Source organism: Cryptomeria japonica, chromosome 6 (assembly GCF_030272615.1).
Source record: "Cryptomeria japonica chromosome 6, Sugi_1.0, whole genome shotgun sequence".
NCBI lineage: Eukaryota > Viridiplantae > Streptophyta > Pinopsida > Cupressales > Cupressaceae > Cryptomeria > Cryptomeria japonica.
This window is the reverse complement of record NC_081410.1, coordinates 31,890,978-31,908,649: the sequence shown is the minus strand read 5'-3', so window position 1 is coordinate 31,908,649 and position 17,672 is coordinate 31,890,978. Positions and strand designations below refer to the sequence as shown.

At 35.1% G+C, this 17,672-nt stretch overlaps 2 protein-coding genes across 3 annotated transcripts in view; one reads left to right on the top strand and one right to left on the bottom strand.

The window, feature by feature from the left end:
- Positions 1–17,398, bottom strand: part of LOC131069999 (pyruvate kinase 1, cytosolic) — a 31,454-nt gene extending 14,056 nt beyond the window's left edge. For both annotated transcript variants that reach the window (XM_058005550.1, XM_058005551.1), the window contains exons 1-6: positions 17,089–17,398; positions 4,530–4,626; positions 4,237–4,334; positions 3,519–3,674; positions 2,337–2,414; positions 2,092–2,223 (exon numbers count right to left, since the gene is read on the bottom strand). In XM_058005550.1, the coding sequence (XP_057861533.1) occupies positions 2,092–2,223; positions 2,337–2,414; positions 3,519–3,674; positions 4,237–4,334; positions 4,530–4,626; positions 17,089–17,157 (630 nt within the window). In that variant the 5' untranslated portion in view covers positions 17,158–17,398. The remainder of the gene's footprint in view (positions 1–2,091; positions 2,224–2,336; positions 2,415–3,518; positions 3,675–4,236; positions 4,335–4,529; positions 4,627–17,088) is intronic.
- Positions 8,401–10,054, top strand: LOC131070000 (uncharacterized). Its single transcript, XM_058005553.2, has 2 exons — positions 8,401–9,307; positions 9,399–10,054. The coding sequence occupies exons 1-2, from the start codon at positions 8,684–8,686 to the stop codon at positions 9,777–9,779; spliced, it is 1,005 nt and encodes a 334-aa protein (XP_057861536.1). The 5' UTR covers positions 8,401–8,683; the 3' UTR covers positions 9,780–10,054.
- Positions 17,399–17,672: the final 274 nt, after the last annotated feature.

Genomic DNA, 17,672 nt, shown 5'->3' with positions numbered 1-17,672 from the left:
ATCGACTATCAAATTGTACAATCAAGATTGAGAATTCAACATTAACTATGATGACTGGTGCATAAGATGATCAGACTACACTTAGGACAAAAACAGTCACAATGGCAAAAGTGGACATAGCACAAGCAAATCAATTGTATGTTGCCGAGACATGTAAAAGTATCATGATTGCAACATCAAAGACCTATCAAAGACCATTGTGCAAGAACCACCATAGACCTATTCCAATATTTAAAAACTTGTTTCCCTCAACTCAAGTATGCTTTTATACTCGTTTAATGTATGTTTGCAAATGTTTGCAAAGTATCATGAAATTGATTAGTTCTTTTGTCCTCAAATGGTATTTATAACAAGGAGTATACAAAAAAAATTGCTTCCTTAAAAACTCTCTATGTACCATATTTTTCAAATTACCAAGTCAGTACTAGTATTTTGTGATATGTAGAATCCAATTCCAAAATCAACTAAGTCCATGTTAAGTTCATGTTAGGTAGATATAGATTGTATGGGTAATTCCAAGTAATGTAACAAATCCAGATAACTAGCATGGAATTACCCTTGCTTGGTTTTCAAACAAGCATAGGATCAAAAACTGAGGTTAAAAACATAATTAAGGTCAGTGAGATATTTTATTGGAATATGTTCTTTTAATTTGTAGACCATAATATGTGATGCATTCCATTTGCCTCATAGGATAGACAAGAACTCCTGGATTTATGACTGCCAACTTGGTAGTCTAAGAACCAACATAGGAAGTTGAGGGACTCGACCAATAGAAAAAGAGATGAGGGATAGCAAACAATACAACTCAATTTTGAATTGTACTCATTTTTGGCTTGCCATTAGCATTAACAAAATCAAGAATCCTCAACTAACATAGGATGTTGAGGTGTTGAACTAACTGGCAAAGAGGTGAGTCATAGTAAACCATAATTCTCGATACCTCTAATTGAATCAATGTAACATGAACTAGCTAATCCATCCACAATGTTCACTAGACTATATACATAATATGAGTGGTCAAGTTGATGCATTGATATTATACTAAGCTTTGACACAAAACAGTGAATCATACCTCAATCCAAAGCATCGGATGTTTTCTTAAGGGCAAAACTATCTCACTAGACAACAGAAATCTGAAATGCAATGACAGTAGCAACACACAAAAAACAGATAAGATACAAGTGTTTAAATTTCAAAATATATCACAAAGTTTTTTATATAATGTCACATTAGCTTTATTTTAAAATTAATCAATAAAAACTATTAAATTATAATGACATATTATAATATTTAGTTGAAATAAATTAGTGTATAATATTTAATATTTAGTTTATCATATATGATGTATATAAGCTTTGCCTCTAGCTACATATGTCGGTAGACAAGTTACATTTTTTTGTGAAGTGAAAGCTTGGAGGATGTGAAATTCTTGCGGATAAGATAAGCTTTGTAGTTTGATTTGGTACAGATTATTATATTGTACTCAAGTTGCATTTTTATTTTGCCCGTCTTGCCAGAGTTGTAACATGAGCAGCTGTTAGAACAGTCATTTGTTAACAACGTAGGGAAAGAATGAAAATGCAACTTAACTAGAATATAAGAATCTACAGCCAATCAAACTACCAAGCTCATCTTATCCACAAGAATTTCACATCCTCAAAGATTTCACTTACAAAAAAATATAACGTGTCTACCAACATACCTAGCTAATACAACAAACAGCTGCTCCACATCACAATTCTATGAACATTGGGGCAGAATAAAAATGCAACTTAACTACAATTAGTACAATATAATGATCTAGACCAAATAAAAATACAACGCTCATGTTATCCACAAGAATTTCACATCTTCAGTTCATCTTACAAAAAATTATAACTTGTCTACCAACACACCTAGCTAAGGCAAAGCTTATATTGCTCAAAAGTTGACATATTAAGTAGATCTGAGCATTTCAAGTTAATTGCTAGAATTAGCTCAAACATTTCATCTTACGAACTTATTATAACAAAACAACTTTTCGTTACAAATCACAGAATCAGAAAAACAATATTGGCAACTACAACTAATATTCAGGTGAAAGCTTACATGCTTATCTGCATCACTGAGAGTAGGATGGTCAATATGAACTCGTGAGACATGCATTGTAAACAATGAGCCAGCAAGTGTGGAACTATTTTTGACAATGCAAATTACATCTTGTCCTTTAAAATCTGCAACCTGCACTCATATCAATCGGCAGAATCATCAGCATCCATGCTATACATATCCCTAAAAGCACAGACTTTATTCTGCTAGAATGTTCATAGACACAATATCAAAAGAGCCTTAACCTCAAGCCAGACAGAGGTTGTCTCACTTCCAGTAAACAGATATTGCCCAACAAATATTGTATCTCCTTTTGTCACTACCTGTAGAATAAGGAAATCAAAATACAAAATAGATGTCAATCCTCCTGCAACATAATCCAGAGATATCAGTGGCCTATTGATTCAAATAGTAATTGTCAGCTGTGCACGGGAGAAAGTGGGAGTCCTGAACATGATATAAAGACAAAATAGATGTAATTCAATGCAATCAAATATAAAGCCAAAATAGATGTCAATCCTCCTGCAACATAATCCAGAGATATAATTCAATGCAATCAAATATAAAGCCAAAATAGATGTCAATCCTCCTGCAACATAATCCAGAGATATCAGTGGCCTATTGATTCAAATAGTAATTGTCAGCTGTGCACGGGAGAAAGTGGGAGTCCTGAACATGATAGCCCATGATTCAATTAACATCACATAAAGTGAAATATACCATTCACAGAATTAAAAAACAAACAACCATACTTGGCCATTTACAATCCAACTGCTTCTCAAAATACCAAATTATTGTACTGATATCTAAGAGAAGATGTATGTTAACCATGGAAGAAAGACAACAAAATTATAAAAAGGAAGTGTGTACAGGTGTTACAATGCACCTTTGAAATTATAACATCACAATGAGAAGAACATAACAAAAGGGTTAAAAAAATTGAGGATGGGAACAATAGACCATACACACATGCCCCTTAAGAAGGAGATATAGCAATAGTCAAAACAAACATATATACATGATATTACTTTCAAAGAGTTTTCAGACAGAAAAAAAGCTTGATTTAAGAGATGTGCAAGGGGGAAATAGACAAAAAGTTTGCAAGCTCTTCCGCTTAGACTAGTGTATACCTCAGAAATTGCCACAGTAGCTGAAATAAGAATAAATAACAGTGTTTTCTAAATTCCATGCTTTACTTCTTGTACAGTATGGTACCATAAAAATGATTGTTGTAGAAGATTGAAATTCAATGCAATCAAATATAAAGACATGTATTTATGCAAAAACAAGTCTCTCTCTCAGACATGTTCAGCAGCATAGTTGTTTACAACTGTCTGACAAATTCAAGTACTACTTTTTATATATTAATTCCCATGGATTAGTGTACGCATGCAAATGAAAAATAAAGGGTAAAATGAGAGCCATACCTTTGCAAGTCCTCCATAGTTTATTGGCAAGACTTCAGATGATGCCTCTTTGCTCTGATCAGGTGTTAAAGTCACAAAAGCATCCATCTCTAGCACAATAGCCTGCTGACTCTTGTTGACAACTTGCAATTCTGCACCAGCTGTATCCAACATGACCTGTCATGTGCATTATACGTTATTGTCATACGTGGGAAGTTTTGAAACACAAAGCTATAACTAAATAAAGCCCCCACACACTAGAATTAGGTTCAAAAAATTTGATGGAACAGAATAAGAAATAAAGAACTGAACTTGTAAATAACTACACAATGTGAAATCTGATTTATATTCCTATCCACAACAAAATATTGTAGAAATTGTAGATCATACTTGTTAAGAAAACATCAGAAAAGGAGGTGTGCAATAATTCAAAAGAAAGCACCAGAAAATAAAAAGCATTTAGGACAAGGGTAGTACTTATAGATCAATGAGCAAATGTTGCAATAAAAAGTATAAGATATTCTTCGAGAATACAAGTTCATATGACATAAATCAAGAGTTAAAGACTACTGACTTTACATATAGGATGATAGCATGGAAAGCCAATTATTGATAGGATACCCAATTGAGGATACAAAAAGGCAAAATCTATTTAATTGTGAGTAGTTGAGTGTAGTGCAATCTTATAAGTACACTCTACATTATCAACAAAACAGTTGTAAGGATTAATTAAACTTACAGCACAAAGCTTTTTAACTTTCTTTACGGCAATCTTGAGATTTTCAAGAGTTTCTTGATGATAGTCATTGTCTCCATCTGAGAAATCAAAACGAGCAACTGCCAGAATCCAGACATTTACAGGACAATGTTATAAAACACAATCAGGTCAATATGTACCAGAGCAACACTTTGAAAATAGACAAATCATTCATTTTTTAAAAATCTGACACAGTTTCAGAAGGCTACAAACTAAGAAGCAATATCACAATGTAAAAATAAGCATAAGTTCCACCGAAAGCTATGAAGGCTCACCAGACATTCCAGCCCTTAGACATCCCTCAATCACTTCAACAGATCGCGAATTTGGTCCAAGTGTGCCAACAATCTTTGTCATTGCTGGAAAAAAATTCTGTAATAAAGATAAAACTTTAAGTTCTAGGACTTAATTGATAGAATGTTATCTACAAAACTTGTCACAACCTAAAAAACTATAGATTCACATCCATATGAAACATTCTTACATTGTAACCTTGTACTAATTAAAACAAACTAGATATAGGAAGTTGTAAGCATTTAACATGGCAAATAGAATACAATAGAGCTAGAAGATAGATTACCTATAGACTCTATGCTACACATGGATGAACTACACTTTCCTCAGAAAGAAAGAAAATATAAAAATGTCCATAAATGACCAGAGTGAATCAATGTAACTCAAAAGTAAAGCACGATACATAAGTTAATAAAGAATGTGTAAGAGAATCCAATAACTAAAACAGTGCACCTAAAACTAAAACTAGTAAACGATAAAGCTATATAAGTGAGATGCAATCCAAAATGGGCAAATCTTAGATCAGTTAGGGTATAAAAGCTATATATTTTTTAAAAAGCTATAAAAAAAGACTTGTCAAAGCAAAAAGACAAAAAAACCAACAATTCTTGTACGGCTTGCAAGAATTGCTCAAGAAGCATATTCTAAGTCTATCAATTCCATTTGGAACTATGTTTATTTTTCAATATCAAAACTATTGAGACAAAAGAAACAGGTGATTGTTGTAACTGTCATGTTCTATGCTGTTATTTGTTTGGCACGGTATTTATAACTTCAACAATGGTTTGTGATTGTTTATGTTGAATAGTTGATGTAGACATGAATATTTTGGATAAATTCATAAAAAAAGTTAACAGTAATCTGATAATTGAAAACAATCCAAGGGTTTTGACTTGGTATCAAGGGAATGGTTGTACCTTGAATCATTTTGCTTGTCATGTGTTTCCTGTATGCTCAGAAGCTCGTCAAATATCACACAATAACAGCAAATCGAAATTGTTTGTTTTGCCCTAGGGTTCTTACAATTATTTGCTCAACTGAGTTGGGAAATCTTGTTCTTTATAAAGGTCCTAAAGGAATGAACATAGTGCAGATCGCTCTAAACAGCAATTTCTGGGAAAGTGCAACAAAGGTTTTATATGTGCGGCGCAATTTCTGAGAAAGTACTTCACATGGTTCAGTGGCACCCATTGTCTTAGTGTGCTTTATGAAAACACGGATCATTGTAAGGAAGCCATTCATAAAGCTCTCAATAATATGGAAACAAACTATATTGAGATATGGCATACAGTTAAAATTGGATGGAAAATAATGCACACATCTATTCATGCAGCAGTTCACTATTTGCGGCCTAAACAAATTTCATATAGATAGAAAGAGTGATAACGAAACTATGGTTGGTCTTTATGAAGCCATTGAGGGCTTTGAACTAGATCCTGTAGTTGTAAGCAAAATTGGGGACTGATGTTGGAAATAGAGGGTAGAGGAAGAGATACTTGGAATACTAGAAGCAAAAGATGGCAAGTCACATGTTAACAATTTTGGATATTGAAGGTAGAGCCACAATCACAAAAAATGCCAATAACACAAGGGTACCTACATTTAAAACATACCCACCACTGAAAAGTGAATGCATGTCGTTTTGGCCCAGGTTGCCTGGTCTTCTTCATAACTTGGTCAAACTGGTAAAAAACTAAGTTACCGGTACTTCCCATTTTGCCCACGAATCCGGATGCGGTGCGTATCGGATTCGGATTTGCCCCGAAATCCCTGTGGATTCGGACAGGGTACCGATTTTTTCCCCCTGAAACGTATCCGATATTTGACTCACGAATCCCAACGCATCCGGTGTAGACGTGGCGATTCCATACGGTTTTTTTGACGAATCCGCATCATTCGCAAATTTCGAGGGGTTTTTCCACGGGTCGAATATGTCGTTTAACATTTAAAACCCTAAAGCAAAGGCAAAAATAAAAACTCGTGAAAACCGAAAAAACGCGAAATTTTGAAACCATATCGCGCGACGGCACAGGGGTTTGAGGACGCGCGATGGCACAGTGGTGAAAGAAGGCACGCAGACACAGAGGAAGCGCCACGGGCCACGGCAGGAGGCAACGGCACAGAGGAGGCCCGCGACGACGGCGGGAGGCGCCACGGCAGGAGGGCGAAGGCACAGAGCAGGCGCGCGACGACGGCGGGAGGCGCCACAGCGGGAGGGCTTCGGGATCAGGTATGATATTAATTTTTTTATTATAGTGTGCTATATTTTATTAAATTTTATTATAGTTAAAAAAATAATTAAAATTTATTAGTTTGTTAAATTTTAATATTTATTATAGTTTTTTTTTTTTTTAATAGTTTGCTAATTAAAATTTATTAGTTTGTTAAATTTTAATATTTATAATAATTTTTTTTTAAAACTACTCATTTTTAAAATATTAAAAATAATAATAATTTAATAATAGGTATATTTTTTAAAAACTATATTAGTTTGTTATATTTTTAAATATTTTAATTTAATAATTAAAATTTATTAATTTGTTAAATTTTAATATTTATAATTAATTTTTTTTAAAAACTACTCATTTTTAAAATATTAAAAATAATAATAATTTAATAATAGGTATATTTTTTAAAAACCTAATAACTTTCATAATTATAATAATTTCACTTTTATTTTAAATAAATTATTAAATTTAATTTTATTATTTATATATTTAACATTTATAATCTATTGTTTAATATTAAATATTAATATTTTTTTTTTAATTTGTTGTAGAAATCATAATGGCAACGACTACTAGCTCTACTCCTCAAAGCTCTACTCCTCAACGGACTTTCAAAACTGACCCAAATTCACCTTTATGGAAATATGTCAAAATAATAGACCAAGTAAAAGGTGGTGGAACATTTTTATGGATATGCAACTTCTGTAGTACGAAAAAAACTAGCTCCTACAGTCGTGTCAAAGCCCATTTTTGTGCCATTCCCCAACAAGGAATCAAACCATGTCTAGGAAAGAATGGAAATGGGATGTCACCTCAAGAAATAGCAGGATATATTAGAGAGCAAGAGGAAGCAGATGCAAGAGTTGGTCGTGCCTCAAACCATCCTTTGTTGACAAGAAGAGGAAGTAAATCAAAGAGGCCCCCTACTTCTCCATCTTATAGCGATTTTCCTGATATCGTGGTAGAGAGCCACCCATTCTTGGACCCAATTAGTGAAGAACCTGTTATTGTGAAGAGAAGCAAGGGACCATTAGAGAGAGCATTTAAGAATGATGCTAGAGAGATTGCAGATCAATCCGTTGGAAGATGTCTATATGCAAACGGTTTGTCATTTAATGTGGTACGATCACCATATTGGCAGGATATGTTGAAAAAGGTAAATGAGGCTCCACAAGGGTACATAGGGCCAGGTTATGAGAAGGTGCGTAGCACCTTACTAGCAAAGGAGGTAAAAAACATAGACAATGCATTGGCTCCCATTAGAAATTCATGGAAACAAACAGGGGTGTCCATCATTTCAGATGGATGGAAGGATACCAAAAATCGGCCATTAATTAATGTAATTGCAGTGTGCCCTAAAGGGGCAATGTTTCTGAAAGCTGTGGATTGTGAAGGACAGGTGAAGGATGCACAATTTATTGCTAACATCCTTATACAATGCATTCAAGATGTGGGACCTCAAAATGTTTTCCAAGTAATAACGGATAATGCAAAGAATTGTAGAGCTGCAGGTATGTTGATTGAGACACGGTTTGAACACATATTTTGGACACCTTGTGCTGTCCACTCTCTCAACCTCATGCTACAAAAGATAGGCAGCAAAATAGATTGGATCAAACAAATTTATGTTGAGGCTGAAGAGATCCAAATGTTCATCACAAACCATAACATGTCACAGGCCATTTTCAGATCATTTTCACAGTTGGAGTTGCTAAAGGTAATTGAAACACTTCAATTTTTAAAATCTACATTTCACTTTGATGGTTACTTAATTTTTATTTTTTTATCATGTCTTCTTTGTATTCTAATTTTTATTTTTAATTTTTGAATAGGTTGCCGAGACCCGATTTGCATCCAACACAATCGTCTTGAGGCGACTTGTGAAGGTGCGACAGCCACTTGCTAGCATGGTAATTAGTCAAAGTTGGTCCCTATGGAGGCAATCCAATACTGAAAGGGCAGCAAATGTAAAGCGCATGATCCTAGATGACACTTGGTGGGATCGAGTGGAATATCTTTTGAGTTTCACTGAGCCCATCATGAGTATGATCCGTTATACTGACATGGATCACCCATGTTTGGGAGAGGTATATGATGGCATTGACTCGATGATTGAGAAAATGAAAGCCATCATCAATGCAAAAGAGCAAGATCCCGAAGAAACTTTCTTCAAAGAGGTTCAATCAATTTGTGTTGAGCGGTGGAACAAAATGACCACCCCACTACATCTTCTTGCATTTGCATTGACTCCCAAATTTTATAGTGATGAAATGCTTGCTAAGCCATCAAGGGTACCACCATATAGAGATTCAGAAGTCAGTGAAGGGTGTAGGACAGCACTTACTAAACTCTTCCCAGATTCTGAAATGGAGGATTTAATGACAAGTGAGTTTGCTGATTTTGTAGCCTCCAATGGTCAAAGTGTTTCCGCTCTCCGTGACAAGTATAAAAAGGATTCTCATGCTTGGTGGTACCTCAATGGCCATACATCACCAAACCTTCAAACTCTTGCAATCAAAGTTTTATCGCAAGTAAGTTTCTTAATTTTTATTGCTCTCTAAATTTAGATTTTTTACTATTTTATAATTGTCACCCTCTCACTTTGTGTCAATTATTCAATAGGTTGCTAGTTCCTCTTCATCTGAGCGAAATTGGAGCACATACTCCTTTATCCACTCAGTGAAACGCAACCGACTGGCAGCAAGTAAGGCAGAAGAGCTCGTTTATGTGCATTCAAACTTGCGCCTTCTTACTCATAAACAAAATGAGTATAAGGATGGGAGCACAAAGTTTTGGGATGTAGATCCAGAGCAAACTGATTTGGATTTTTCAGCTGCCACACAATCTTTACTTTCTGGGGAGTCTGATAGCCAATGTGCTGCTAGTGCAAGTGGCAGTGAGGCTGCATGTGGTTCCAGTACTCTACCTACATCATCTAATGTCAATGATGATGTTGATCTTGATCTTCCTAGTGACCCATATGATGCTATTGCTGATTATTAGTTGTGTCATTTTATTGTTGAACGGTTGAGCCAGTGAACAATGAATTCGATATCTATCATAACATTCAAAGTTTGTAATTTTGTTATAGACTTATAGTTATATCAATATGAATCATATATGATAGTTCCAAGTTTTGTTTAGCATATGGATGATATGTGGGATTCTAAATTTAATTTTTGTTTCTACTTATTAGAGTGTATATATGTATATATTTATGATTTTTACTTTTTTTTGTACGGACGTACCCATACGTACCCAGGCCCCCCCTAAAAAAAATGCCGTACCAGCGTACCGTACCCACGTACCCGTACCCGTACCAGCAACTTAGGTAAAAAACCTATATTTAACCCACTTATAATTGAGAAAACAGCAGACTTTTCAAACTAAAGCATTTTCATACATAAAACCCTCAAACTTGACATTTTTGTCACTTTTTCTCTCTCAAGCTGCAGGCAAACAAATTTATGAGTATTCTAGCATTCTGAATTTTCCTTTTCTTCCAAATTTAAAACCCATGTAATCAAATTCCATTTACACTTTTGGTTTGTCATGCCACTGCAATGTAAATATAATGTTACCATGGGTAGAGTTCTTATGAAGTAGATACACTTGAACAATAGTGCTATTCCGATATGAGTTAAGGAAAGTTCATCAGCATGTAGGAGAAACAAGAGCTGCTTTGACCACATTCATTATAGAAAAGGGGGCATAATTTTTTTTGGAAGGTTGGAAGATCTTGTTTATAGTCACAGCAACTTACAATGTACATGAATAAAGCAGTGAAAGTATCCACCTCCTGTGCTATTCCGATATGAGTTAAGGAAAGTTCATCAGCATGTAGGAGAAACAAGAGCTGCTTTGACCACATTCATTATAGAAAAGGGGGCATAATTTTTTTTGGAAGGTTGGAAGATCTTGTTTATAGTCAGAGCAACTTACAATGTACATGAATAAAGCAGTGAAAGTATCCACCTCCTCTTCTTCACAACTCCAACATATTCTAGGAAACATAGCCAATGCAAACAATCGTATCTTTCTTGGTGATGAATTCAGTGATGTTTCTAGAGATGATGAAAGAGAGCCAATTCAACCAAGTACTACTTTGTTAATAAATAATAAGTCAATTGCAGACTTGGGGTCCGCTACCTTTGTATTATCATTAAAAAGATTTACAATTTCTGTTATAGCTTTTAAATTTCTGTCCACCAGAGCATGCCAAAACTGGCGACCAACCTTTTCTTCTTCCTTCTACTAACTACATATTGATAACTTAGATATTTTTTATTGCTTTACAGTCTTGACTCTTGACTGTTACTTGTTGGAAAAACAACTGTTTTGAGTCTTTGGTAAATGTTGCAGATTTATTTCTTAGCTGAAAATAAAAATTAAACTAGATGCTCATTGATATTCTTCAAACTCAATCACAAAAATTTTCTTGAATTTTGCTAATTGACAAACTTGTTTGGAATTATGTAGCCACAGATGTCTTTGGCAGATCTTTTAGTTGGAGAACTACTCCCATTCCGATGTAGAAGGACAGGTCTTTCAATAGTAACTGTTTAAGGTATTGAGTTTTTGCTTTTCCCTCATATCTTGAAAATCCCATATTTCTTGAAAAGGAGAGGTAAAAGCTTCATATTCTAAAATAATGAGAAGCTCAGAGCACATTGTGCAATTAGTATTATAATGAATCAATGTCAATTGAATTTGTTTGGTTTTGCTAATTAATTATAATTACTTGTGAATAAAATGAGACTACATACTTTTAGGAAGGGGAAGGAACGCACCTAGATAAAGGCTTTTTCATTTGCTGTGCCTGCCCTTGAAACCCATTAACCTTGTTTCCCATTCCCAATTTCTCTTTTCTACCCCATTAGTTTTGTAGATTTTATACACGTTAAGGGCATTAACAATAAGAGCTCATATATTCAGATTGTTTACAGGCATAATTAGAAATTGAAAATACCAATCACAGCTGAATGGCAAATGGGAAATGGTTGAATTATAAAATTTATCCCTATGCACAAGGTTTCTTTATGGTTGAGGTTGAATCCAACATCGATCAAGATTTCATCCTCCAAAAAATGCATGGAACTAAGAAACTCACTTTCCTTTGTTGAAACCATGGCATCCTAATTTCAATTCCCTCACAGAATTGTTTAATTTTGTAGTCTAAGTAAGGCTTGTCAACCTTCCCCATTTATTCTAGATTGACCCTTGCTTTGCAAATATTATAAATTCTTTGGGGAAATTCCCATCTACAAACTCAACAACCTCAATCTTCACACAAACTGCTTTAGACCAGATTCTAATTGAAATTGATATTTCAAAAGTAAATGCAGCAACAAAAGTAAATGCAGCAACAATTGTTCTAAAGGTTGTGGACTATTATTTGAAAAACTCCTTGATCATGAGGGGCTTCCCAATCGATGTAAAAAATGCTATGGCATAGGTCATATGGTGGCAAATTGCACCACTCTAAAACCCAAAACAACCATTCAAGTCCCATGGTCAAAAAAGGCCCTTCCATTACATTTAAGCAATTCAGGTTTTGTTGTGGGAAGACAAAAAAAATTGCAACTTGCCAACCAATCCCTCTAAATTTGTTGGGGCTTCTCCCCTGCACCATCTCCAAACAAGAAAATTGAAAACTCTAAAGTGAAGGAAAACACCACAGCTCCAAATCTCTTCATCCTTCGTCCTCTGATAACAGTAGAGGCACAACACTGTAATTACTCTATATGCCTCTAATTTTCCTCCCTGTGCTCCAAATGGAAATCCCTTTCTTCTGCAATTATTATTAATAATAATACTCTCTTAAATGCACATGTGGCAGGTAACTCTCAAATAGTAGTATGGGATCTTGGTGACTAGAGAATAATAGTAGTTCCACCCATTTGAAGGACAAGCAAGAATCGACTTTTTGTTCCCATATGACTCTCTACTCACATGTTAAGATGGGTTGCAAGGAAGAAAGAAATGTGTAGGTTTTTGTTCAAATCCTTCTTGTTTATGAGATGTTGCCATCGCTCCCTCATTACATGAGTTTGAACCATATCCACCTAATTTCTTCTCATTAAATAAATAGTGAGTGCATTAGAAATAATAATAATACTCAGAGAGAAAAAACCCTTTACAATAATACATCCTTATCAATTTGAAAGTTCCCAATTTATTATTCATGACGTGTAATAGGACTAAGTAAAACACATGACAAGGTTTAGCATTCCAAAAAGTAGAGGACGAAAGGCAAATTTTTGGAAGAGAAAGCAAGATATGACAAGCAAAGAATATGTCCTTATCAATTTAAGCCTTCACAAGTTATTAAATATTAAGGCTTATGTAAAACCAATTTGAACACGTGATAAGGTTTAGCATTCCAATAAGCAAAAGAGTGGAAGGTAAAATTTCGGAAGAGTGAGCAAACATGGAAAATCCTAGTCACCATGTAAATCTTGTTTATCATCATATTCAACATGGTTCAAAGGCAAGGAAGTGGTGAGGTGGAAGAGAATTGATGCAGAAGGAAGCACATGGCAATTTCCACTTGCCAAGTCCAACAAAATTATTTGATAAAATACCTCTTGTAGCTTCTTCATTAAACTCCATCATTGATGACCTTAATGAATGCAGCATGACAAGAGTGAAGGAGATAGACATGGTATGTCCTGCTCACATGTAAATCTCGTTTATCATCACATTCAACATGGTTCAATGGCAAGGAAGTGGAGAGGTGGAAGTAGAATTGACTGAATAAAAAGCACATGGCAATTTCAACTTTCCAAGTCTAACAAAATTATTTGATGAATACCTCTGGTGGCTCCTTTACTAAATTCCATCATTGATCACTATGGTGAATGCAGCATTACAAGAGGGACGGAGATAGACATGGTAAGTCCTACTTTAGAAAATACATCATACAGTTAGAAATCCAACCCATAGCCTGTCACTCACAAAAAGGGATGAGGCCCTCAACCACATGAAGCCATAGGATGAAAATAAATACCTTTCGACTGCAAATGATTCAGTGTTTGAAAAAGGAACTTTTTTACTGCAGGTTTGCTCAAGTTCCATCTAGGTATGTCCCAACCAAATCCAATCCTGTTTAACAAAACCCTGGGCAGCCCCACATGCAAATCAGGTTTTGAATTCAAACTGGGTTCAAATCATGCCTAGGTCCAGCTATGTTTTTCGACAAACTGGTAACTAACGCCCCAAGTGATAAATAATCCTCAGGCTTTGTTAAAGTACTTGTGGGATATTCAATCAGAGTGAGGTTATCTCTTTTCAGCTCAAATATATTTATTGTTAAGAGTAAAAGGGTGTTACAGGTCTCTTTTCACTCTAGTACTTGGGCTTACTTAGGTCATGTGCTTTTTTGATTCTCAAATCATAGGATGAGGACACATGTGTTAAAGATTTAAGCTGCGATAGAGATCTAAGATAATATCTAACTCCTCCTCTCCACCGTGGAGTCTCTTGACTTCCCTGTCAGTTACTCTTCCTCTCCACCATGGAGTCTCTTCACTTCTCTGCCAGTGACTCTTCATGTCTATGTGGCTGACGGTGTAGTTGTGGCTGTCGGTGACTCTTCATGTCCATATGGCTGTCGGTGAAGATGTAACTGTTTGTGTCTTTTCTTCTTTATATTCATTGCTCTTCTTCTTGGACAGATGGATAGACATATATTGCTGGCTTCTCTCGTTTGTCTGTAGCAAGTTGAGAATATTGTGTATGTAGTCTGTCAGATCAGATATATTATATGTTTTCTGTGTTCTGAATTTTCAGACTTATAAGGTTTATAGAATGTATAAGAGATGTATCATTTGACTTCATTGTCAAGATTGATTTGTGGAGAATCAAACTTATCTTATTGAGATTGATAGTAATCTGAAACTATCAACAGTTGTATTCATTTCCAGAGATGTAATAAAGTTCATTTTGAGTGGGCTGGGTTTTTCACCCTCAAGTGGAGAGTTTTCCCAGGATAAATTCTGTGTATTTTGTTTCAGATTTCTGTGTTGCTAAAACATTAACAACATGTTATCATCTTGTTTTATCCTCACCTTGGGTTTCTCTAGGGTTGCTTTTACCTTTTGTTTTTTTCCTTTTATCAGGATTCTCATTGTATTATTCACTTACACAATGAGGTTTTCACATTCAATGTGATTCATTTCTTTTGTCGATCATTCAGCTCTTGGCCTCCATAGCTTTGCTATTTCTCTCCTTTTGTAACAGGTGTTTGATTACAAATGATCCTTGGAAGCTGTAGGGTTGAGGAATCAACTCCAATATTTATTAATGAATATATCTTTTCATGCAAATAAAGGCTAAAACGTAAATAGTTGGAACTAGGTTTGAATGTTGCAGATGCATCCGTGCAGGATCAGCCATCGTGTTTAAGGAAGTAAGACTAAACATGGCTTTGAGAATCAGGTACTCAAAGCAGGTGCTTAAGACAATCAGATTGACGAGAAGCCCTGTGTATTCTTGTATAATATATACCAATCTTCATCCAGCTATTGAGAAAATGAACTATGGTGATAAAAGCAAACATAAACTAGCCAAAACCTCTAAATTAAGGAACCTCTTTCGTTGATGTAAGATCAAGCAGATCCCTTGGAACTGCACGCTGAAAAAAGCTATGAAATTGGGTAATGGGCTGAAGACAGATAGCTTTTTCATTCTCACATAGTTATCTTCTTTGCATTTCACCTTTCACGTTTCTGAAAATCGCCTGCAATGAGGATTTAATTTTCAATTTCTCGATCTATTTACACAAACAGAGCAGTCTCATCTGGTGCAAATATCATTCAAATTTTGGTTTAGATAGATTTACTGCCAATTTTGTTACCTTGCGTATAGATGCAGAAAACCCATTTGTCTAAATTCACCTCTAGAAAACTGTGAACCACTCAGAGCTTTCCTAATGGTTTATTTGCCAGCAAATGTTGCCCCAGTGTTCTGCATCTAATTGATCATGTTAAACCAAACCGTGCTTCATGTTATCTAATTGTCTGCTGCTCTGCCCAGCTAATAATAAAGTTAATATTATGTAAATGTGTAACCCTACAGATTCACGCTAGTTATAAAGCAGAAAAAATTAGATCCTCAATCTGGAAACTGTCTCCGAGCTCAAAGATTATCAGGCTTGTTACGAGGGGGCAAATAACAAAGGCACTGAACACATTGAATCTTAGATTAACAGGATATCAAAAATATTTTTGCATTAAACACATAAGAACTACCAATCTGCTGTGCTTGGTCATTTTTAATAAAATTTCTTAAATTTCGAAGTATAACGTCTTAGGCTTACTTTAGGCTAATGGCACCAAACATGTTTAATCTTAAAAATTAAGTGAAATTCAAAATTATCCAGCGCACAAAAATCTCATGCTGCAAAGAATGTGAGTAATTCTAATTGTTTTTTAAGTTAACTTTTTTCCAAAATTTGCACCATTTTAAAATGGTGTTCCACAAAACATCTATCCCCATCAACTGTTAATCCAATTTAAATCAATGTACAAAAATTCGATTGTCTTCGAACACAAAATAGGTCAGTGATCCTAGAAACGACAGCTAAAATGACCAACAACACCAATGGGAATGCACAAGATGAAGCAAAAACAAAACTAAAAGCAGAATCTAACAACAAATCCGTAAAACAGCCAAAACTACAAATAATCTTCACATATTGCTTCATAAGACAACGGTTTCCGTGTAATCTTCACCACATTGTGACTCATAAAGCCACTGTAAAAGTTAACCACAACCTCTAAATGGCAGTGGTTTTCCCCTACTCTGCTTATCATCTATCAAACAAAGCTGTAGAAATCGGACCATGGATCGAACCCGCGACCTCCCAATCACAAATGCAAAGAAAAAAATAAAAGAGGAAAAAAGAATCTCTTGAACAGAACTTACAAAATCTAAACATTGATTAGAAAACTTACAGAAAACAAAATAAATCAAAATATGTATTTCAAACGAACAGTAAAATCAAAATTAAAAATAAATTTCACAAATTTCCTCATGAAACAGCTTTTTCCGCTTAATCTTCATCGGAAAGTGACTCAAAAGCACAACAGAAAAAAAAGGTGCTGTAAAATTCATCACATTCTCTAAATCGCGGCACTATTTCCCTATTCCGTATGTCACATATTGTACATAGCTATGACGATCGGGCTAAGGATCGAATCTGCGACATCTCTATCACCTTTGCGAAGAAATTAATAAATCTTTTCAACACACCTACAAAACCCTAAGAAGTAATTTAAAATTTGCAGGTAAAAGATAGAATCTAACTCACAGTCTTGGATGGTTCGAGGATCGAAGCCATGCGAATAGGCTCCTCGAGCAATAAATGAGCTCCCTGCATTTTCGTTTCCTTTCTTTACTATCTAAAACAAAGCTTCTCCTGCGATGAAAATCTTCACAAATTGCAGAGAATCTGTATGTTGTGGTGGTAGAAAGATTAAGTACTTATTAAGGGAAGGCACAAAAAACTTATGTTAGGCCTGCCGCCGAAATTCTGCTCTCTTCTCTGAGCCGCAGTTTCCCAAGCTCGCTGTTACGTTTGACTTCAATGCCTACTCTTCTCTTTCTTTTCTATTTTGGCCGGTTCAAATCGACGGCGCACGTCGATTGTTTTCAAGACGGAACGACGACCATTGATGTAAAGTTATTTTCCAGTCCACCGTCCACGTGTTCTTGATTCTAGATGCACACTCGCGTTTTCTTTTTTATTCTTTTTGCTTTGTTAACGGAAACTTCAATTATTATTCGCTGTACTCTGTAATATTTTTCTACCATGATGTGTGGGACTGTGGGCCACAGTAAAGCGGTTTTCTTACTGTTACCCATAGTAAAACCACAACATAAGGGTTAGTGGAT

What these genes read in the sequence shown, in the direction of transcription:
- LOC131070000 (XM_058005553.2), top strand. Translation starts at nt 8,684, where the DNA reads ATGGTAATTAGTCAAAGTTGGTCCCTATGGAGGCAATCCAATACTGAA. An exon ending in CAATCAAAGTTTTATCGCAA is followed by an intron (nt 9,308 to 9,398) that starts GTAAGTTTCTTA and finishes ATTATTCAATAG; the next exon opens with GTTGCTAGTTCCTCTTCATC.